The sequence below is a fragment of the Pleurodeles waltl genome, chromosome 6 (genome assembly GCF_031143425.1).
Source record: "Pleurodeles waltl isolate 20211129_DDA chromosome 6, aPleWal1.hap1.20221129, whole genome shotgun sequence".
In the NCBI taxonomy this organism is placed as follows: domain Eukaryota; kingdom Metazoa; phylum Chordata; class Amphibia; order Caudata; family Salamandridae; genus Pleurodeles; species Pleurodeles waltl.
The window spans coordinates 46,781,991-46,807,202 of NC_090445.1; the positions used below are offsets into that span (position 1 = coordinate 46,781,991).

The 25,212-nt window shown below is 44.2% G+C and overlaps 1 protein-coding gene across 1 annotated transcript in view; it reads right to left on the reverse strand.

The window, feature by feature from the left end:
* Positions 1 to 2,168: 2,168 nt before the first annotated feature.
* Positions 2,169 to 25,212, reverse strand: part of LOC138301850 (olfactomedin-like protein 2A) — a 98,346-nt gene continuing 75,302 nt past the window's right edge. Inside the window, exons 6-8 of the mRNA XM_069242345.1 lie at positions 20,424 to 20,591; positions 15,968 to 16,155; positions 2,169 to 5,072 (exon numbers count right to left, since the gene is read on the reverse strand). Of these exons, the coding sequence (XP_069098446.1) occupies positions 16,064 to 16,155; positions 20,424 to 20,591 (260 nt within the window). The 3' untranslated portion in view covers positions 2,169 to 5,072; positions 15,968 to 16,063. The remainder of the gene's footprint in view (positions 5,073 to 15,967; positions 16,156 to 20,423; positions 20,592 to 25,212) is intronic.

Consider the following 25,212-nt stretch of genomic DNA (forward strand, 5'->3'; position numbering starts at 1 on the left):
CTGCCATCCTTCCACCTGTCCATTCACTTTCTTTCCCCCATTCCTCCATCTACCCACTTATTCATCCACCCACTCATTCATCCACCCACTCATTCATCCATAGATCTTTCACCCTTCCTTCTATTCAATATTCCTGGTATCTTTCCCTCTTCTTCCCCCAATCTTTCATTCTTAATTTTCTCCTGCTTACTCTATTGAAACTGCACTCCTTTATAAAGGAATGTATCCGCTTATATCTGTCGAGTTGCAAACCGAAAGGGCCCCATAAAGAACCCCATCCCCCAGAAGCTGCTAGAGCGGAGATTCGCAATGCTCCTGCTTGTCACTATGAAGTTAAGTGCACTCTACCCTACATGTGTGAATGTCTAGAAGGGATAGAGGTCCTTACTTATCATTCTAAAAATGTATAAGCCCCAATTAATAATTGTTTTTTTGTCAATTTAAGCATATGAAACTGAGTGCTTGAGGCTACAAACTTCCTTTCATTATTTATTTTTAAGTTTTGCCTAGACAGAGCATGCACTGTCTCTGCAAGACATGTTGAAGCTTTGTGGCACTCTCATTTACTTAGTCCCCATTTTTCACGGAATGCAGGTGTCATGTCCTCTGTTTGTGTTTGGCCCTCCCTTGGATTATGGACTAAGTACTTGTGTCCATCCTCCGCTCCTGTTTTTGGAGCTATTTTTTCCTTTGTGTTTTCAGTCCGTCTCCATTATCCCCATCCATGCAGCTTCTATTCCCTACCACCCACCCCCCTTCCATGTTGCTTCTTTTCACTCCCCTGTACTCTACACCACTTCACTTTACTCTGCACCCCTCTACTCAAAGCCACTGCACTCTAGTACACTCTACCCTACACCACACTACTCTTTGCCACTGCACCTTACGCCCCTTGACTCTCCGCCATGGCATTTTGCGCTACTCAACACCATTCTACTCTAGTCCACTGCACCCTGTGTCACTGCACTCTATTCTACACCACTCTACGCAGCTGCACTTTATACTGCTACACTTTTGCCACTGCACTCTAAACCACTGCACTCTACGCTAGGCCACTGCACACTACAACCCTATACTCTGCACCACTCCACTGCACTATATGCCACCTCCCTTTATGCCACTGCACTCTACTCTGCACCACTCTTTTCTAAGCCACTGCACTCTATACCACTCTACTCTGCACCACTCCATGTCACTGTACTTGATGCCACTGCACTCTACACCACTCTACGCAACTGCACTCTAATTTGCTCCACAGCACTCTACTCTGCACCACTGCACTCTGTTGCTCTGATCTACTCTGCACCACTCTATCCCACTGTACTCTGCACTACTTTACTCCACTGCACATTATGCTGCACCACTGCACTGCATTCTACTTTTCCCCACTCTAGTTTGCCTCTCTACTCTGTGCAACTGCACTCTATGCCACTATACTCCGTAACAATCTGTCATTGCACTCTATGCCACTGCACTATATTCTCCACCACTCTACATCACTGCACTCAATGCCACCAGAACTCTTTGCCATTGCACTCTACTCTGCCCCAATACACTCTGACACTGCACTCTCCTCTGCACAATGCACTCTACACCACACGACTGTACATCACTGCACTCTGCACCACTCTACTCTGTACCACTACAGTCTGCCACTGTACTCTACACAACTCTACTCTATGCCACTGCTCTGTATGCCACTGCAATCTATGCCAATTTACTCTGCACCACTCTACTGCACTTTACTTGCACCACTCTACACCACTGCGCTTTATGCCACTCTACTCTAGGCCACTGCACTCAACACCACTGCACTCAACACCACTGCACTCTACTCTGAACCAATACACTCTATGCCAATGCACTCTACGCCACTCTAATCTACTCTGCACTATGGTATTCAATGCCACTACACTCTGCTCTGCATCACTCTACATCTCTGCACCACTTTATGCTACTACATGCTGCACCACTCTACTCCACTACACTACCCCAGTGCACTATATGCCACTCTATTCTGCACCACCCTGAGCCACTGCACTCCATGCCCTCCACCCTGTGCCACTTCACCCCACTCTGCGCCACTCTACCCAGTGCTACTCTACCCCACCCCACTCCGTGCCACTCGACTTTAACCTATACCACTCTATGCCACTTGTCTACCCCATTCCACTCTCCTCAACTCTGTGCCAATCCATTCAATGCCACTGCACTCTACTCTACTCCATTCTACTCTCTGCCAGTCCACTCTACGCCACTCCACACCTTGGCACTACTCTGCTCTACATTGTATCTAAAAGACAGTGGCAAAGCCAGTAGCTCTTACATAGACTAAACCTATTGACTTTACCAATGCTTGTTTTTGTCATCTCCTCCATTTAATGAGATGCCTTTGCACTCTGGATGGCAGGAAGTGCAGTCTGCAGGACTATTTGTTTTACTTTCCACAAACAAGCAAATGCAACCTTTCACTATGCAACACGTCTGCTCTCTTGGGATCATAAAATGTACTCCATGTCAGCTCCGCTGTCACCTGCTGCTTCAAAGGTTGGCAACATGAGGATTAGCCTCTGATAAAAAATATTTACAGAAAAGTTGAAAATAAAATGTTTGAAAAGTGTTTTTAAAAATGTCAGCTGTTGCAACAAATTCAAGAACATATATTTGTAAGTAGTGAACCCAACTAAACAGGAGCATTTCACTGCAGGCTACTTGGTTTGGCACAGTGCAACCTGATTCTTGTAAATGATGATGCATGATTAAACAAGCTAACTGCAAAATGCATTTATGTGTTATAAAAAGTAAGTTGGGTTTGTGTTGGGTCAGTAAACCACTCCTGTTTTTAGATGGAGAGCACAATCACCCCGCCCAGTACGATGATTAGTTGAGCCACTCTGATGGTAACAATGACATACAAAGAGGACTGCAGACACTATATATATAGGAGCTGAGGATAGAGAAAAGGTTTATGCTTTTCATCTCAGCTGTTATCACAAGTGGATGGTAAATGATTGTGCTGAAGGAGGGCTCATACTAGACAGGTGCTACATGGGCGCAGTAGAGTTGGAGAGCAACATTAATTTAATTTTAATCTATATGTCCAGCAGTTGGCCATGTTCTGTATTTCTGCTTCACACCAATTCTTCTCCCCAGACGTAGAGGCGTAAGATAGGCAGATGTAACAAATGTATGTTCAATGTGTAGGTTAGGGCAGCATACAAGGTGAGACCTCATAGTTTTTATTCTTTTGATGCCTCTCATTCCAGGCCATTAGCTCACCATGGTAACCAGTGTAATTACAACCATTCAGCCCTTCCATATCCTTCCAATGTAATCATCTGTCTGTGGCCATGATGGCACAGATCTTAGATGAAGCCTTGGCTTGTCCCAGGGCAGGACGGATTAAAATGAGAAGTTGAAGGGGTCTCTGCTAGTCTCTCGCAGGCTCTTCAAGACACAATAGTGGATATTTTCAGGTGGAGAAAAGTTTGTTTGCAAGTCCTTGGAATGAAAAGAAAGAAGCAGTGTAATTTACTCCACTACCTTGAATTTTAAGGTGAGTACTATGTGATGCACCCTATGGAGAAGTAGCCCTTCCATCCTTAATCCCATTTTCAAGCCTTTGAGACAAAGTACTCCCCATGTCTGCTTCTTGGTGAACTCACCTAACTGGTTAGTTTTTAGAAATGCTCCATATGAGGGGGATGAAGCACATTTTTCAACTTAGAATGTAACTTTCAGTGCAAGCAGTTCTTCGTTCTGGTTTTTCTCACCTCGGCCATGCATATCCTTTGCAAACTGTCTGATCCAAAGACCTCAAAGATTTCTGACTGCGGCTGCAAGACTGTCGATAGGCCTTACATGGTGGTGCTGAGAGCCTTGCACTGGCTGCATGCCGCAGCCCATGTAAACCCTAAAGCACTGCGCATAGTGCATCAAGTTCACTATGTAGGAGGCCTGGAGCGAACTCATAGTGAATGCAGAACTCCTATCCACTTAGTTCATCAAGATCCTCAACAGCATGCAAACTGATGATACTGCAAACAAAAGAGAGGAGGATGGATGATCGAGCCATCCCGGTTCATGTAGTCAAACTGTGGAACAATCTGCAGCTATACTTTGAAGGATCCTGAAGATCATCTAGTGCTTTTATGGGTCTGGAAACCCTCCTGTTTCCCGAGTAGATTAAAAACTGCCTTTTGTGTGGCTTCTTTGCCACACTGTGGTGACAGCGGCACTCAAGAAGAACGGATTAACCTACGAAATGTACCTGCTGCATGTATGCTACTACTGATGGCACGGGTCCCCTAAGCTTTAAAGTCACTGATGTTTCTAATGCTTCAACTTTGATATTCTCATGGCTTTATCTTGAACGAAGAACCTAATGTTCTTAAACTCCAGATGAGAAAATGCCTGTCGATTAATTTGATGATGGGCGAGGCCAGTCATTCAGCATTGGCCATCCAAGGGTTAGAAAGACAATTGTAGGCTGTATGTGAGCAAAGTGCCATTAGCCCAGGCACAAAGTAGTTCGGCCATTGGATCATAAGTCAGATGAGTGAGCAAAGACACTTCTCCAGGAAGCATTAACTCTGGATGGGTGTGTGAAGCTGTGTGGGTATCAAAAGCATAGGACACAAGTTTGTCACGGCCGACCTGTGCATTCACTGTATACAGAACCCCACAGATCAGGAAGTATACACCATATGATCCTCGATGTAGACGAGTCTTCCAGCTACTCTCCTTTTGAATTATGAGGTCCTCTGGGTCAAGCCTGGCTACCACGACTGACTCCTCATTTTGGTAGGCAAAATCATTGGAGTGGTAGATGACCCAAAGACCACCCTGGTCTGCGGCAAAGGTGACATCTGAATAGCCTCTCCAAACAAGTGGGGATGTGGGCTGGGTGACCAGGTCGTCTATGGTGCTCCAGGCAGCGACGGAGCGCTGGTGTAGGTCGTAGCGTTGGATGGTGCGTGTGAAGGCCTCGTTGAAGTAGAATGAGCCGTTGTACACCAGGTGACCAGCTCCAATCCAGCTGCAAGGCAGAGCATAGGACTGACTGCGGCGACCTGCTTAGACATGAGAAACAAACAATTACTCTTATTTTGACTTATTGACCACTTTAAAGCTATATTAATAGCCAGGATTAGAAAAAACCTTGCCTCTTTAGAATGATCATACGTTAGTTTAGAACTGCAATTTTTTTTTTTTAACCTTCAAAATTATATCTTTGCTGAAAGAAATACAGCAACACTAGTCTTTAATTGGGACAGTCCCAGTATTCACCCTAGGACTCCTTGCTTTGCTTCCTAAGGCTGCTCAAATATACCATAAAGAGGTACAGAAAAAAATCTTTGTGAAAAAAACACTCTAAGATCTTGAAAGCCTTGCTCATAAACTCAAAATTTAGAAAGCTTTACCACAATTTATAGTTATTATTAAATTGGTTTAGTCTTGAATCCAAAATAAACGGGCAAGGAAATCAGTCTCGCCTTTGAAAGGCATGAGACAACCTTTTGGCTTTGCCAATGCTTGTTACGAGGCTGATCAGCTTTGGGAAAAAGAAAAATACATTGTTGCCAATGCTAAAGAGCAAAAAAAAAAAAAAAAAAAAAAAAAAAAGAGATAAAGGGGGTCATTCCAAGTCTGGCGGGCGGCGGAGGTCGCCCGCCAGACTTCCCCCCTCCGAAATACCGCTCCGCGGTCGAAAGACCGCGGAGGGTATTCTAAGTTTTTCCCTGGGCTGGCGGGCGGTCGCCAAAAGACCGCCCGCCAGCCCAGGGAAAAACTCCCTTCCCACGAGGATGCCGGCTCGTAATCGAGCCGGCGGAGTGGGAAGGTGCGACGGGTGCTGTTGCACCCGTCGCGTATTTCACTGTCTGCCAAGCAGACAGTGAAATACTTGTAGGGGCCTTCTTACGGGGGCCCCGCGACCCCCCCCCCCCCCCTACCGCCATCCGGTTCCCGGCGGGCGGACCGCCGGGAACTGGATGGCGGTAGGGGGGGTCGGAATCCCCTCGGCGGCGCAGCTAGCTGCGCCGCCTTGGAGGATTCCAAAGGGCGGCGGTACACTGGCGGGAGACCGCCAGTGTTGCCGGTCCGACCGCGGCTTTACCGCCGCGGTCGGAATGCCCTTGGGAGCACCGCCGGCCTGTCGGCGGTGCTCCCGCGGTCCTCCAACCCGGCGGTCATTGACCGCCAGGGTTGGAATGACCCCCAAAATATCTGGGCCCTGCATGATGATGGATGAGTGCCTCCATGGCCACGCATGCACACGTTCACTCTTTAGTTGCAGTACCCATTTATTTGTACTCTTATTTTACCTTTCCAACATTGTGGAAACCCATTTTGTAGTCGTAATTGTAATAATAATAAGTGTGCACAAGGCCATCACATATACAAGAACACCCAGTATCACATTGCAGCTATTAAGATCCTTGAAAAGAAAAAAGAAATGCAGATTACCACAAGCATTGGCAAAGCCAATCAGTCGCTCCTATACAGGATCTATTGGATTTACTCATGTGTTTTAGCCATGTTGTACACCAGCGTGGCTGCTGTTCAGCATGACCAAAAGGTAGTGGTGTAGAGGAGAGGGGCGTGGAGAAGCGAAGAATGGAGTAGAGTGCTGTAGAGTGGAGTGGCAGAGAGTGTGGTGTATTAGGGTGGCATAGTGTGGAGTCGCTTAGAGTGGCATAAAGTGGAATGGTGTTGAGTGCACTGATGTAGAGTGTTGCAGAGTATAGTGGAATCGAATGCGGTGGCATTGAGTGCATTTTTTTTTTAATTGAGTGGCATACAATGCAGTGTTGTAGAATGTAGTGGCATAGATTAGAGTGGTGCATAGAATGTAGTGGCGTGGAGTGGTGCAGAGTAGAGTGGCACATATTAAAGTACAGTAGAGTGGCATACAGAGCAGTGGCATAGAGTGGTGCAGAGTGGAATGGTGTAGAGTTAACTGATGCACAGGGCAGTGGCACAGAGTAGAGTTGAGTGGCATAGAGTACACTGGTGCAGAGTAGCAAAGAGTGGTGCAGAGTATAATACAATGGCATAGAGTAGAGCAGAGTAGTGCAGAGTAGAGTGGCTTAGAGTTCAATGGTGGAAACTGCAGTGTTCCAAAGTAGGGTGTCGGAGTGCAGGCGGGGAAGGGTGGAGTAGAGTGGTGAAGAGAGCAGTAGCATAGAATACAGTGATGCAGAGTAGAGTGCAGTTGTGTAGAGTCCATTGACGTAGAGTGCAGTGGCATAAAGTAGATTGTTTCAAAGATGAGTGAAAAGGCATAGAGTGGAGTGATGTAGGGAAGAGTGCAGTTGTGTAGAGTGACATAGAGTGTAATGGCGTAGAGTAAAGTGGTGTAGAGTGCCAGAGTGCAGGGGGAAAGAGTAGTGTAGAATGGTGTAGACAGCAGTGGCGTAGAGTAAAGTGATGCAGAGTAGTGTACAGTGGTTAAGAGTGGAGTGGCGTACTATGCAGTAGTATAGAGTGAAGTAGAGTGGCACAGAGTGCAGTGACATGGAGTAGATTGTTTCAGAGTTGAGTGAAGTGGCATAAAGTGCAGTGGTGCAGAGTAAATTAGAGAGCCATATAGTGCAGTGTTCTAGAGTGTCCTAGAGAACATTGGCATAAATGGAGTTGTGCAGAGTTGGATTGGTGTGGCCTAGACTGAAATGGTGTAGAGTGCAGTGGTGCAGAATGTCAAGGAGTGTATTGGCCCAGAGTAAAGTGGTATAGGGTAGAGTAGCGTGATGTGGCCCAGAGTGCAGTGGCATAGAGTGGAGTGATGCAGAGTGCAGATTCATGGAGTGGTGCAGAGTAGATTGCAGTGGTGTGGAGTGGAGTGGTGCAGAGTAGAATGGAGTGGCATAAAGTGGAGTATTCGTGGTGTGGCAGCACACTGCTATTACTGACAACATATTTTCCATTGAAATTATGATTATATTTGCACAGACCTGAAGTTTTACTATTAAATCTATGGAATGTACAGATGAAAATGTGTAGAAATTGCATCACATAGGGTAATGATTTGTTTTGCTCATATTAAAGTATTTGTTTCAAACACACTTCTGAAATAGCAAAAAAATGTGCTTTCTTTGTGTTCCTAATTTTGATATATTCTGAAAAACTTATACAGTTCAGTTAACTGTTGTCGTGTGCCAGAAAACCACTCTTTTCTACCCCAGTATCCAGTAAGATTGCCCCATAAATCCTCTCACTTTGAAGTCAGAGAAAGAAAAGTAAACAAACGCCCTTGGAAGACAGCGCCTGACATTTAACCTCGGTCTTTGAATGCAGAGCAAATGTGATGAGATAAGAACAAGATTTACAGGCCTGTTTACAGAAAGGGAGAACATGGAAGGATACTGTAAATAAGGTTTTGGTCAGTGAAAGACTGAACTCAAGCTGGACAGCTTAAAACAAATAAAGCCAGCAAATGTAAAGCAAGAAAATGTGAGTTACAAACCACAAGCCAATGTAAAGCAACAGGCAGAATACATTTCTCGGTGAACTTTCTGAATGTCCCCAAGATGTCTTCAGCAAAGCAGAGAGCTCTGCTGTCTGGTAGGCTGCAACTTTAAAAAACAGGATGAGGAAGGGCAGGGCAAGAAACTAAATGATGTCAAGCGGTGGTGAGCAATAGTGAACTATGGGGTGTGCTGAACAGCACAACGCTAAGCAGGAAGGGTGACATCAAACACCAGCATGGGTTGAACATTAAAAACAACCTATGAAAAGTCTAGCAGGATGCGGAGGCTTAGTAAGCAACTGATGATCTTCGAGTTAGCGACTGAGCTCTGAGATTTGTTGTAGTTTCATAAGAGGCCGAGGAGTCTTCAGCTGAACTCTTATTTGAAGACTGAATAGCTAACACAATGAAACACAAACAACTAACTTTTTTACAAATGAAAGTGCACACTGAGGCCCATATTTATAGTTTTTGACGCAAACCTGCGCTAGTGCAGGTTTGCATCAAAAAGTTTAATGCCGGCTACCGCCATTCCAACGCGCCAGCCGGGCGTCATATTTAAGGAATGGCAGTAGCCGGCGCTTCGGCCTGGGGGCAGGGAAGGGCACCTGTGGACTGCTTCCATGGTCTCCCACCGTGGAAATGAGCCCACAGGTCCCTTAACGCCTGTCCTGACCCAGGCGTTAAAAAATGACTAAACCGGTTTATGACCGGAGTATAAATAAGGGGCAAATGCCTTAGAGTCATTTTTTAGATGGGAACGCCTACCTTGCATGTCATTAGTGCAATGTAGGTGTTCACGTCCAGAAAATGACGCACACTCCATAAATTTGGCACTAGACATGTCTAGCGCCAAAGTATAAATATGGAGTTAAGTTTGCGCCGGATTTGCGTCCAAAAAATTATGCAAATCCGGCGCAAACAGAGTATAAATATGGGCCTGAGTCCCTTTGGTGGCATCACCTCCCCCCATCCGGTGCACCTCCGCCGGTAATGATTATGCCTCCATGGGCAATGCTTGATGGACTCTTTAATCAATGCAACCGAGATGCTATCCTGTATCATGAAAGGGAAGGGCACCCCACAATATGAAAACAGGTCAACATTCATTTTTCCAGATTACAGCAAAAAGGTGCAAAACATACTTTAGAATTTTCTTTCAGTTAAGCGAAAGCTACGGGACATGAATTTGGAGTATAGACTTATGTTGCCTGCAAAGCTGAGGGTACAATATGATGGAAAGGCCTGCTTTTGCTCTTCACCTGCTGATGCCTGGGGCTGGATTGAAGCAGTGGCTGCTCCGGCGACTGGAGAGAGTGGACCTGCTAGACCACTGGAGTCTGGGGGTGGGGGTGGGTGGGCACTTCAGGTCCTCATATCTGTAGCCAGGGTCCTGGCTTGCTGCAGGCGGGGACATTTCCAGCAAAAAGGAGAGGATTGAGGTGCAGCTAGATGGAACTTTGATGGTGGTGAATCCTGAGCACGAGAATGAGGACAGCTTTTTGCCTGGGAGTGGACCTGCTGCACACATCAGCGGGGACTCGAATGAGGGCAGCTGCATCTGACTTTTATTGGCTGATGGGGCCATAAGTACAGTCTACAGCCAATGTCCTCATTTAATATGTTGGGAATGCCGAGGGCCGGGGTCCTTGTTTGTCTGAATGGATCTCTGGTTATATAAATAATGTTCATGAGAATAGCCAGTGCTGTGTCTGGAGGGTCCAAGATGTATAGATGTTGATGGCAGCCCCTCAGCGTCGAGCGCCATACATGCCTAATTGTAGATAATTGATAATCCTATTGGAGTTGAGAACATTCCTAAATGCAAGACGTACATATGAGGATTGAAATATTACTGAGGGGGATGAGCGGCTGAGTGACTTACATCTTGGAATCTGGGCACTTACCCTTGATCAGGGAGTGGCGCGAGAGATCGAGTGATGTTCTCCGCAGCGTAACCATGGTCTGCAAGATAGGACTAGTGTTCGGGTGTTTGGCAGCGACGACTAGTTAGAGGGACTGCACTGTTGCCGTTGACCCCTGCTTTGAGGAGGAAGGGCACATTAGGGAGTTTGAATGTTGCGGGTGTGCTTATGTTTTTGGTTTGCACGTACACATTGTACCTAGTTGCCCTGCCTGGGCGTGTGTGGAGACCATTGGCACCTAAGATTTAGAGTTGTTGGATGGATCTATTACATGCCAAATGGCAAGCAAGTAAATACCTGGAACTAAACAATCATGTTAAACTATATGGAGTTCATGCCTACTTAAAGCGATATAGAGTGAGTACTGCACTATTATAGGTAACACATATGTATGGCAATAACATTGCAAAAACTCGGAAACAATTGAGAGGCCAGCTGTACACTGCTTCTTACTCTATCTTCGCAAAGGGAATCCTAACGTGTATAGCGCCTGGTGTCCCCTTCAATCTATAAGACACTGCTATTGATCCGGAGGGTAGATTCATGGGTGCTAAAGATGCCCAAGATATATTCCTGGTTAATTTACATGATCTGAATGCTGGTAATGGGGATTTTTCAGGAACATACTTAGAATTACAGGACCATATACACAGGCTGAGGCGGTCTGGGTGGGAGACCTAAACTGTGTGATTGAAGGGGCACTGGATCAACACCCTCCCAGGCAGAACAGTAATCTAGTCATACCAGTTGACCTAAAGAAGTACTAGGCTTATTGGACATCTGGCGCTTCTTACACCCAGAGGATAGAACTTATTTATACTATACACCTGCCATGGGAACACAGTAAACTGGATGTGTTCTAGGTGTAACCTCCAACACAGTTACAAAGTTCAGGTTGTGCCAGACCTGGCAAGATATGCGCGTAGAAGGAAGGGACCGAGGATCCCGCTATGGTGATTACGGGTGGAAGATCTCATATGATATTCTCCCAGTGATTACAGGAGAGGTTAATACAATATTTTGACTCTAATGGGGGTACAACTAGCAATGGAACTAGTGAAGGGGAAGCTATGAAAGTGGTGATCGGGTGAATGTATCTCTGACAAATGGTATAAAAATGCATGTGGAAAAGACATGTTCTTGCTGGCAAAGCATATTGCAAGCTAACTTGAGTAGACAAACTTAAGAAATCATCAGGAGAAAAATGGGATAGGTTAAATTGACATACCCATGTTACCTATCGTCACAGATTGTATCAGGAAGGAGACATATTGGGTAGGCCACTGGCTTGGCTTTTAAGAAAAGAGGCACAACACTCCTCCATTATGAAGATAAGGAGTAACCAAGGGAAAGAAATTGTAATGCAGGAGTGTATCAAATGAGGCCTTTGCTGGCATCTGAGAGAGATAAGACATACAATCACTGGGTTAGGATGTGCAGCGGATGCAGACGACCTCCCTGTGCTTCCTATTACTAAAGTCATTGTTTAACAACAGCACGCACTCATTGCACCACTTACTAAAGAAGAAATAGTGGCCACCATACACTCCACATCTGGGGCTAAAACACTGGGGTAGATGACCTACCCGGTGAATTCTACATATTGTAAGGTTGCTAGGGCAAACAGTTACTAGAAGTCTATGTGGAGGCTTTTGAGACTGGCATGCTCTCTGACTTGATAAGAGAGGAGTTTATAGTGCTGATTCCTAAACCCAAGAGAGGTGTAACCGAATTAACTGCATATCGCCCATTGTTTATGTTGAATGTAGAAGGAAATGTACTCAGTAAATTATTAGCAAGTAGATGGATACACCCCATGGCCAAGCTTGTACATGAGGACCAGTGTGGCATCATCCCACGTAGAAATAAGATCTGTAACCTAGGAAGGTTGTCACATTTACTTCATGCACCACACTTGAGAGAAGATTAATATGCATTGGCACTGTTGGATGCTGAGCATGTGGGAGGTCCTACGACAATCAGGCTTGGGAAGTGATTCAATCAATCAATCAATCAATCAAGGATTTATAGAGCGCACTAATCACCCGTTAGGGTCTCAAGGCGCTGGGGGGGGGGGGAGGGAGCTACTGGTCGTAGAGCCATGTCTTGAGGTGTTTCCTGAATGTCAAGAGGTCTTGGGTCTGGCGTAGGTGGAGCGGTAGGGAGTTCCAGGTCTTGGCGGCTAGGTGAGAGAAGGATCTTCCTCCGGCGGTGGTGCGGCGGATGCGGGGGATGGAGGCGAGGGCGAGGCTGGCGGAGCGAAGATTGCGGGTGGGGGGTGTGGAAGGTGAGTCTGTCGTTGAGGTAGGCTGGGCCTGTGTCGTGGAGGGCCTTGTGTGCGTGGATGAGGAGTTTGAAGGTGATCCTCTTTGATACTGGTAGCCAGTGAAGGTCTCTGAGGTGGGGGGAAATGTGGTCGCTGCGTGGGATGTCCAGAATGAGGCGGGCGGATGCGTTCTGGATTCTTTGCAGGTTTGTTAGGAGTTTGGTTGTTATTCCTGCATATAGGGCGTTTCCGTAGATTATATTAGATGGAGTAAATTGTTTAACACCAACCCCCTGGCACAGGTTTGCATGAGACGAGTGGTCTCTACGCACTGAATTGGAAAGAGAGACTCGACCGGGGGGCCTTCTCTTCCCTTTGTTGGTTGCATTTGCAAGGGAACCACTGACATGCAGACATAGGGGGCACTACAACTTTGGGCGCTAAAGGCTTGAACGCATACCCATGCGGTATCCTTACATGCTGACAATGCCTTGATATATTCCTCTTCACCACCTTCTTCCCAGACTAATTGGTACTGAGGACTTTAGCGCCCTTTCTACCCAAGGCAGAGACTCCCTTTTGCCATGGGCAATTGATCACTCTATGAACGATCTTAGCTTCTCCTCACCCCTCATAAGAGGAGGAGAGGCTCCATCCAGTGAACCTTAAAAGGATTTTGACTTTTTATATTGATCGCAACAAGCCCATCAAGTGGACAGTCAGCTCTCTCTGGGGTTTTTTGAGGGATAGCTTCGCATAAGAGAACCCTGTCTAGGAGAATAGTCCACTGCATCAAGCTCTGCTATGCACTGGCCAAGAAACAGCCCCCAGAGCGTCTGAGAACCCATTCTAGCAAGACAACGGCTGTAATATGCCTTTAAGGCAACCTGTAGTATGGTTCGATGTCTATGTCCCTGTAGAAGCTTTGGTTTACATGAGTTCCATTCTAGTCAGTTGCTCCTGTGCTGGCAAGAGGGGAGCCACGTCCGAGGGAGGCCAACAATAAACTCAGTTTCTGTCTGAGAGACGTCACTACAGGCCGCTACAATGGCGTTATTGCAAGAGGTGACTGTTCTTGATGTCTATCAAGCTGTGACATTGGCAACGGTGCATATGTTCATGAAACACTACTTGACAGCCAGGTCTGCCAGGAAGGACACATTTTCTGCTCAATTCTGTTGGAACTTTGCAGACTCTCCACCTTTGGGAGCTACTGCCTTGGTATCTATTCAAAGGGTGAGAACTCTACACTTAGAAGTGTCAATCAGAAGAGCAAGTTACTTACCTTCAGTAACGCTCTTTCTGGTTCCTCACTGCCCTCCCGACTCCCCGTTCTTAGGAGTGGCCTCTTTTAGACGTGTAAAAAGGTCCAAAATTAGAGAGCAGCATACTGTCACCAACAATTGTTTTGTCCTCTGTGTCTGAGGGCACAGAAAGGGAAAAGACAAGAAATTGACGTCATCACACATGGATGGCACTTATATGTGGCTCAGCTCTGTCAGTTCCCTGGCAGTATAGGGTCAGAGAGCAACCGAATGACACCACCTACCAGCATGCGGTTGCATTGTTGAAAAATTCTCTGGATCCAGTCTGATGCCTGCAGGACAGTCAGAACACGATGAATCTGCACTAAAAAGAACATATCTAACTGTTCTACGATTAGATAGAGTATCCACCAGAACAAACGTTACCAAAGATAAGTAACTTGTTGTTCAGGCCTTCAAGTACTGACCTACAAGCTGTCTGTCTCCTACTTCTCAGACTTCCTGCTCCTTACCTCAGCCTGATACATATTGTATATATACTTATAGATGGGCACCTGTTAACAAGAAGCATGTTTTTCAAAGAAAGAATTCAAGTGGGGTCACTGACATGAAGAAGCTCAAGTGTCTATGATGTCACTCAGAATGTCTTCCTTGTTGACAGCTACCCAATGCAGCTTCATGGTATAGATTGTCTGCCTTCAGCTGATTGCCACATATCAACTATGGGCGGGGTTATAAGCCATGAAAGGGGGAAAATAAAGTATGGGGTTTCCTCAATTCTAGCACACTCCACACACTGAATGTGTAACTCGTGTCTGGTCAATATCCCCCTCGTCTGGGATTCTCTGCGCCTATTGCTGCTATTTGGAATAAAGTACCTAGTACTCTGCCAGCATATACATGTGGCATTCTCTCTCCGTTGTTCTTTGCGTGTATTTGTAAAAATATCTGGATTCCTGGCACCTGCCTATGGTTGCATCTGATCCTACCATCGCAAGTGCCCTGGTGTCACACTGTAGTAGAGTAGATGTACGCAATGTTTTCAACAGAAGTAGGGAGTGAAGACACCAGAAAATGCTGTGAACCCACAACTTGCCTTCAAGTCATGGCAGATCACCATGTGGCATAGCACTGCTTCTCTGCAGGTCCCTAGAGATCTAGGGGATGGGGGATATGCCTTATCCCTGCTTCCTTTGGGTCTCAGATAACACTGAGGTAGGTCAGGCAAGACAGACACTAGACTACATCTCAACATAGACACTCTCTACATCTAACACAGACATGTGAGCACACCATGTGCAGTAATTAGACTGAATGTTTTAACAGCTACTTCAAAGAAGACTCTAGAGCAAATGTGAATCTAGCCAACAAATGACATCCCAAAAAGCAATTAGACTATACATTAACCCGTCCAGTAGACCATTTTGGGATTAGCTGCAAGATTGCAGTTTAGCCAATAAACCACATCTCAATGTAGCCATTACAGTATATCCCAATATAATTATTACATACATCACCACTAGCCAATGTATCAACTTTTTCGGTAGACCACATCTTACTTCAACATGACATATCTCAACACTGCTATTTGATTACATCTCAAAATATTTATTTGGCTATATGCCACGTAACTGGTTGACTACACCCTACTTCCTAGACTATATATTAATGTAACTACTAGTTTACATCACAACATAGCTATTAGACCACATGTCTACAGAATCTCCTTTTTATCTGAACTATTTTGGACACAGTGCAATTCTGCGCCTACCTTCCGCAGCAGAATGTAAAGAAGATCACAAGACTCACAGCCCATGAACATTCTCAGTGGCAGACAGACCCTATCATCATAGAGTCCAGCCCCTCACAAAGTGATTAGGTCTTTACTCGGGTGTCTCCCAGCACATGGATAATGAGGATAAAATTCACCCACTTCTGAAGTATGAGTGAAGGGTATGGTAAATGAAACATTCATCCTTCGATAACTGTGATGTTATCAAATGTCTTCCCAATGTAATATCTGTGATCCTACCATTCCTACCTTGCTTAAGATGCTCCAAGTTTCTGAACTCCAGTAGGCTACTGCCGAAGAGGTTCTCTGTGATGTAGATCTTTCCTTCCTGTGACATTGAATCTTTCATCCAAGCACCAACCACTTTCCAATAAGTACCCCGCGTGAGACTGGTGGATCAATAGCCAGGAGCGTACCACTGCATTCATCTTTGCGCACTAGATGGAAATCAAGAAAAAGGTGGTAGGGTTGGATGATCAACTGAAACCAGGTGAATGTTTCTGATTTTCACAATGTGAGGTACTAGGTGCTCAAGTTCTTGCCTGCACTTCATGTACAAGATCAAAAGGGCGACATACCAAAAAAGCTCAAACATGGGTGGAACTTTGGAATATCTACTACGCAGGTGATGCCAACCAATCATCGGTCTAGACAGAGAGAGAACAAGTTAGGCTGCAGCCATAACCAGCTTTTCCACAATGCCATGCCAACATATCAATATCTGAATTTGGATTTCAAACACTGGGAGAAATTTAAAAAAATTAATTGTGTTGCACGTGCCACAGACACTCCCTTTTCGTGAAGCGACTTAGTTTTACACTGTGTTTTTGTCTCTCACTGTGTTTGCAAACACCAGGGAGAATAAAAAACAAAGCACTTCTTATATTCAATTATTTGAAGGTCCCTGTGACCATGAATACATATTAGTGCCCAAAGAATATGTTGGGAGATGGTCAGGCAATTCAGAATTCCCCCTTTATTGTTACAGGCCCACATAGGGAGCCCAGCTGTCAAAATTGCTCCTGAGTGTTGTGCACACATATGGAACACTATGGGAGTGTGAGCAACCTTTCACCTGAATGTTTTGGTGAACAAATATGCTCCATCCTCCTGCAGTGCTCACACAGTCTCTTCTCCAGCTGCTGCCCATTCACAGGAGGTTGTCTGGCCTCCTCCCAAGCGTTTGGTTGAAGGGAAGCCCAACCAGCCACAGAAAAGTTGTAAACAATTGCTTACAGCTGAAATTAACCTTTTTCAGACAGGGGATGTGGACACACTGCCCATGCAGCAGAACCAGTTTTGGTTGGTTCAAATGTCATTTCTAGGCTACTCTTCAGGCACAATGTTTGTGCAAAGTGATGACCCCACAGCAGGTAGTAATAAGGCATGCTGCAAGCAGAAGTACCTACAGACGGGCACAATGAAGTGTGAGATCTCTGCACCCGGCTGTCATCAGGCAGAAAACATGACAGGCCCTGCCTAGCAGCTTCATCACCTTGAACAACAGAAAATGCAGTTGTACCCCTCACTGTCTCCATCTACCAAAAGGCAGTTGTATGGAAACGAAATCAGCAGTCCCTTAAGTATTTTTGGAATTTCTCCACCATCCTCAGTTCAGTGTCTGGGTCACCCTCCTAGATACTGCATTCAATACACTTCCACTGTGCGGGAATGCTACCCTCACATTCCATGGTGTGCCATGCAACATCTAAGGGCATTCAAAATAAATCTTTCTCAGTACACACACACACACAAAGAGACAGAGACACACACACACAAATACACACACACACACGCACGCACTAAACATGCAGACAAGATGTCAGCACTAGTATATGGCTTTCACATAACAGTGAAAAGTTACATGCAATAGCTCAGCAGACCATGCTCTCACCACAACTTTATCTGATACACTCATGACGGGGGCATCAGTTAAATATCTACTTTGGGGGGCATGCATGGAGCACCACTGCAGGTCCTCACATGGTCAAGGACAGGTCTAGGTCTATGCAAGGCCAAATAATAGTCTGAATACTAGTTTTACTTGTAGATGGGCATTCATGACAGTGGAACATTGCTGTATCCTCTACTGTAGAGGTTCTCAATCATCTGACTTCTGAGGACCCCTACATAATAATTACTGGAAACCGGAGACCACCACTGAGATATTCCTGGAAGCTGGGGAACCTAGCCTAAGTATTTTCGATGATTTGAACCGCTAAACAATACACAAACAATACAGAAAGAAGCATTCATCAAACAAAAACACAAATTATGAAATAATTTATGTAATTCACAATCAAATATAACAAAAATCAAAACTGTAATTTTAGTAAGAGGATTTGAGCGCTTCTAAATTTAATTGAGGCCACTCCTCATCCATAATCTATTCTGTATGATGCACTTGCACTGCTCTCACAAATCAATCTGAGGATGCTAACTTAATTCTTAGCCTCCAATTTCATATTTCTTCACATTTACAAAACATTTTAAACTTTGAAATCGTACATTTTGCTTCTTTATCTATATACACTTTATTAATCAGTTAATACTATTTTATAGAGTAATCCTGGACCCCTTGAGTATGCTTTGCGGACCCTCGGGGGTCCCCAGACCACTGTTTGGGAATCACTGCCCTACAGGGTACATTCACGTCTCGACACCCTTCTTATGCACCAGTAACGGTTAAGTAATGTATGTGACTATTAGGATTAATTCCTACATTGATCCTCGTTAAGGTAAGGGTCTATTGACGTTATATAATTGGTTTTGGGATCACAGAATCTTACCAATATTTGCTGGAAAGATTTACAGTTAAGAGTTAGTTAAGGTTGAGGGGGGTAATAATGCATACAATCCAAAACAAATCAATACAATGGTATTATAATAAAAGTATTAAATTAACCTTAAATCCCAGCCCACTGCCTTCTGTGGGTGGTGCGAGAAGCAGTTTCAGAAATAACTCTGTTTTCAATTACTGCTTTCACATGTAATCCTGCACTTTAAGGCCCAAATTTAAGAAATAGTGGTGCATCAGCTATGGTGTGCCACTTTTTTTGCACCCCCCTACCGGCATCTCACAACATCATGGTTGCGCCGTATTTATGATAATGTGTACCATGGCGGTTGTTAGCACAATAGCGTCAACATTTTTGACACTAATGTGGCGCTTTGCTACACTAGCATCAAAAATGTTGACACTAGTGCAGCAAAGTGCAAGGTGGCACATAGGTTACTATGGAAGCGTCATTTTAATGCCTGCTCTGAGCAGGCGTTAAAAATGACGCCAACAATGTCTCAGTGAAATATTTTAAATTTCACTGCTCGATTTTTACGGGCCTCCATGTGCCGGAACGCCCCCCTTGCATACATTATGCCTAGCGCAGGCATAATGTGGCGCTATGGGTTACAAAGTGGCGCAATGCATGCATTGCACCACTTTGTAAATATGGTGTGGGAAAAAGCCACTTTAGCGCCACCTTGGCTTAAAAAAAAAGATGCTATGGCGGCGCTAAGGTGGCGCTAATGGCTCTTAAATATGCAATACACAAGCAACCAAAGACTGGTTTCGCCCTGATTACGACTCTTCAGTCAGGTATAGCTTGGTTCCAGTGGCACAGTGAGCAAGGAACCCACATATGGATATACCCTTGACCACTTAGGGTGGTACATCAAACACACAAAATGTGATGGGAGGATGCTTGCAATAAGTATAATCACTGGCAATCCCTCAGGGTAGTATTCCAACCCATCGTTCTTTCTGCCACCATATTCAATCTTAGTTTACGTTAAAAAAACATAGAAATTCACTGAATAAACACAAAGGTTAGCGTGGTGTTCTATTTAGATGTGACTCACTGAACCTGCCCACAGGAGAAATACTCTCCTTTCTTTAAAGTGCAGGCAACATTCCACCTGCACTCTGAAACAGAGCGGCTTTGAAGCAGTCACCACGTGTTTCCCTGAATGCCCTTCCAACCCCCCCCCCCCCCCCCCCCCCCCCCCAAGGCAGTGCAAGTTCACAGCTACCCCGGGGGTAGCATATTTATTGCAATAGGATGCACTGTCCCTGTTTGCGACTGGAGAACCTGTTTACAGTGCGCCCTTTCCATCATACGGCCCCAGATCTACTGAACTACACGATCTGGCTTTGCATGAATTTCTAGTGCCAAAAGAAACCATATGCAAAAAATGATGAAGAACATTCTGTGAAAGTCCCAAAATTAAGGTGTAATTTACAGAAATGTACATTTTATGTGGCTTACCCTTGGGCAGTTGTCATCAAGCAGAAGTTTGTACTGGAGGATGTACCTTGAGTATTAATGATGCGCTAAAACACTTTTTGCAGGAGCATGGTCACTGGAATAATGGGCTCAAGACACTGTAAATACGATGGTGCAATTTATTTTGACTGCAGAGCTGCATGTTTTTACGCAGTGCTGCAGGCTGAGATTTAGTAAATCTGGACCCTAGTTTATTAAGGCAATATGCGATGTCTGCTTCATGTTTAAGGTATTTTTGGGGGGCTTGTAACTACATGCATGAATGTGTAGCTCCCTCCAGGCTAGTCTCCCAGTTCCACTCACTTCATGTGCAGACTAGTGCTGGCACTTTGTATGCAAACTTGTTGTGAAATACCATCTTTCTCAGACATTTGCTCTTGTAAAGTACATGCACTTTCACAAACCCTTAGAGAAGCACATACCATTGTTGGGTCGTTTGCCATCGTCATCAGCTTTGTGTGGAGATCCTATCTCATAGGTGGAGCTGGTGTTTTCACCTCTTGCAGGTGGGGTGGGCGGTGTGGTTTGCTCATTCCATGGAACTGCATTGGTGGGGGTCATGGGGATTTCCGTAAATGATGTGTAATCCTCTGTTGAAACGGAGAGTCATTTATTATAATTCTTACACTAGAAGTTACCTGTAATGGTTACAATGTTACTGCTTGATAATCATCTCCATTTACTGGTGGGACAAGGAACTACTGTAAAGGTGTTTTTTTTTTTTTTAGCTGTACCACCCACGCATGTATCAGACTTTCAGACTTTGTGCACCCTCACCAGTTTGCATTCTGAAACTAGCAATGACAATGCCAACGGGTCTGGCTTATGAATGAAAGTGCCTTTGGTGACATTGATGGGTTTTGGCATTCAAAAACTCATCATACATTCACTTTGTCACTCATCTGTAATGCATCAATTAATTCATCCATTGACTTATTCTTGCATTCATCCTCTGAAAAAATCGCAATAAACCACACACAAACACAACAACATATGCTTGATAAGTTAAAAGAATACAAATAGATAAAACATTCTACTGTCTAAACACAGTGGCCATTTGCTTGCAATCACAAAACTAAACATGGCAGCGGGTGTCTGTCTTGCAGATGTATTGTAAATAGCCAATCATTGTTTTAAAGTTCCAGCATGGCCGCCACATTTAGAACCAACATTTTGGCCACAGGGGTGTAGCTTGGTCAGTAAGATTGGGAGGGCGTAAGCTTCAGATTTCCCAACAATCACGCAGGAATATCTTCTTAAAATTAATAATGAGAAGCGGGAAACGTAAGGGGCTTAAGCGGCAGTGGAAAGAGAGGGGAGTGCATTCTTAGAGGTACTTAAAGCACAATAGTGTTCAAACTAATAAAGTTTTAAGGCAGAGACTAGAAAGAGAGTGTATGTGTGTGTGTGGGGGGGGGGGTATTTTAGTCTGTGTGTGCATGTACAAATCCAGGGTCAAATCCGACAGATACCTTACCAGACCCAACTGAAAGCACCTGTACCCAACTATTTACTACAGAATACATTTGTTTAGGGGGTTGTAACACCACAAACACCACCCTGAAGCTACACCCCTGGTTGGCTATCTTGGAACGGTAAAACAATACACTAAAAACAACAGCATTTCATAATGGTCTCCTAGTTTAGAGGATGTGGCCATGTGGGATGCAATGCACTGCAGATGAAATGAGTGGCTAGCAAGAGACCCATTACCACTGCCTGAAGAACTGCTGCATCCTCTTAAGAATCATTAAAATAAAAAGGATCGGCAAAGCCAACAGGTCTCACCTATGCGAGACATATTGGCTTTGTCAATGTTCTTTTTAGTTTTTAGCCACGTTATACAGCAGAATGGCTGAAAGTAATAAAAATGCTATGACATAGTGCTTTTTAAATATTTTCAACAATGTTGCATAGCAGCCACGCTACTGTACGTCATGGCTAAAAAACATTGACAAAGCCAAATAACTGCTGCATATAGCTGTTATCATTGGCATGTCACCAGGCCCAAATGAGGCCTTCTGTACTGAGTTTAAACCTTCCCACAAGGCAACCATCAGGCACAAAGTCATAAAATTGGATAGTACACAAATCACAGTTGGCAAAAAATACTATCTTTTCTAAGATGTCCTAACAAGAAAAGCTAGTAGAGCAAATCTTTTATACCTACAGTATTTCAGAGGGGCTAACCAGTACCAAACATCTGGCCTACTATGGTAATCTGAGAGATCTCAAGTAACCAACTAACTTTCTATGTCCTGTAACATGATGTGATACCAATCCATTGTTAGAGTCCTATTGGCTTAACCATATACATTCCACAATAATTATACCAGGCTTACTGCCTTTCTAATAACTTTTCATAATAAACAGGCCAGACTTCAGGCAATCTGGTATAACATTTCCGTCAATCAAGCCCATAGCTGATATGATTGGCTTGTTTTTAGCGTAAGTTTCCCACAAGGCCTCCATCCGGCTTACAGTCATTAAATTGCAAATACATAGAAAATTACAGCTGGCAAACTAAAATACTATCTACTATAACCCTTGCCTACTAAGGTAATCCTTGAGATTTCATGTAACAAAAAACCTATCTGTAGTCTTTAATTCAGAGCAATAACAATCCATTCTTAAACCCCCTTTAACTTTAACATATGCTTTTCACAATAAATATACCAGTCTACTGCCTTTATGATATTGTTTAATAAGAAATATTCAGATCTATAGCTTTAATCTTTGGCTTGTTACCATAATCAACTTAACCTCACTGTACTACACCTAGATGGCTCGACAAGGCAATCATCTGGCATATGGTCATAAAGGATAAATGTATACAAAATTAAAGTTGGCAAACCAAAGTATGATGTCTCCGAGGAGAGCCTAACAAGCATTATTACAGTGCATATCTACTGTTCCAATGTTTTTTTCAGGTGGATCATCAACACCAAAACCCTTGCCTACTACGATAATCTGTGAAATTGCATGTAATAAAATACATGCCTACAGGCTATAGCATAGTGTAATAACAAGTCATCATTCAAAGCCTAGTGTCGTTAACACATGCTTTTCACAATACATAGACCAGGCCTCCTGGCTTGGTTCTGTTTCATAATAAAAAGAACAAAACCTGTGAAACCTGGCATGATTTTTCCCAATTAAACTTTTCCAATTTACCTTTGGCTTTACACCTTACCCAACACCGGTCTAGTGAAGTGCATATAAACTTGCGGGCATTGTGCATACAGTTATACAATTACAAATATGTCAACAAATACAGCTGCAGATTCATATACAAGTGTTCTCAACAGAGCCTAATAAGAACCATCACATTGAAAACCCTCAGGGTTTGTCAGAGTGTGTGGCCAACTCAAAAGCCCTTGCCTATGACAGTAATCGGTGATATTTCATGTAACAAAATACCTGTTTAGCTTGTAACACACTGTGATAACAACCAACTGTTAAAGAATTACTAGCCTTAAGAAATGTTTTTCACAATTAATAAGGTAGACCAATTGTCTTAGTCATAATGTGTCATTATAGGCTGACGAGACCTATGGCATTGGACAGAACATTTCCCAGTGCACCAATCTATAACTTGTCACCATAACTAACTCAGGCCTACAGTTTTGAGCGTAAGATTTTCCATAAGGCAATTATCAGGCATGCAGTCATTAAATTAGAATGGCATCCAAAATTACAGTTCGCTAACCAAAATACAATTTCTCCTAACAGGGGCTAACAAGGATTCTCAGTAAACTTTCTGTACCCAGGGTTTGCTACATGGGCTAACCAACACGAAAACCACTGCCTACTGTGGTAATTTGGGAGATTTCTTGTAACAAAACACCTATCTGCAACAATTCACACTTACATACCTATTGACTTAAACTTTTATTTTTCACAAATATGCAAAAGCTAGTTCCTTCATCAGAACCTTCCACAGTAAACAGATCAAGGGTGAGATTTACTAAGCCTTTGTGTTGTCATTGCGACACGCCAGGTGACACAAGGCAATGCAAGGGCTTAAATCATTGTGCAGCACACGTAGAAAGAGGAAAATGACTCTAAGGATTGTTTTATGTAAGTAAACTTTCCTGGGCATAAACAATCCTGTCTGTAACAGAGGCACCCTTGCACCATGGAGCACAGGTGCCTGTGTTGGCGCTGGGCTGCACTTTGTGTGCCAGCGCAGCGAGAGCAGGAATGTGCATTAACTTAGTAGACGTGACGCATTCCTGCTCTCTCTCTTTGATGCAGCGCAGTAAGTTGTCATGCTGCGTTGCGCTGTGTCAAATCTTGGTGAATCTGGTCCCAGGTCTATAGCCATGATCACTCACTTGCCAGCATAACCACCTCAGTCCTGCTGTATACAGTATACGCTTTGCCACAATCCCAAAAATGCAATACAAGCAGTCTTTTAGTGGAAGCACACAATTTCAGACCAATCATATCCAGTGCTCAGATAAACCCATATGTGGGTGGAGCCAAAGACTCTCTCTCTCAGTAGTACTCTGAAAGCTCATTTTAGTTCATCACATAAGGTAAAGCGATAGATGCACTCACTGTTAACTAGACCTAAACATCCATAAACATCCATGTAGATTAGTATAGCCTCGCCATAGTGCTCTCAAACTGCACTCTGTAGTCTGAGGTTAATGATGAAGGACATAATGCATTCCTCATGTCTGTCTTTCTCCCAGCATTACAAAGTAAAGTCTTGTGTTTCCACCTGAAAGTTCAGGCTCAGACAGTAGTGTCCAATCAAAACAGGTGCTTCTGGCTACAACATGTGGGCAGAGCCTAAGCCTCTCTTTGTAGTACTCCTGAAAGCTCGTTTTTAGGTTTATCACAAATTATTTCTGGTGACAGCTGTGCTGTCAAGGGAGATCTAAAAAGGAGCCTCTCTGCATGAATTTTTTGCTGATTACAGATGTTAGAGGGAGGGTGTTGCTAATGGGCAAGATCCTATAAACTACGAAAAATAGAATAACCATAATGTATTAACATAACACAAAGGTAACTTCATCATACTTCTGCCACCACAGGGCCCCCGAAGATCTTAAACGGTGAGGCCTGTTTGCAGGCTGGATTGTTAACAACTAGAATCACATAATGGGAGCTAGCACCAAATTTTCAATTTGTCAAAGTTAATCCGATTCAGGCAGTTCCAATGTAGTTCAGGAATTGTTCAGTTCACAAACTGTTCACAAA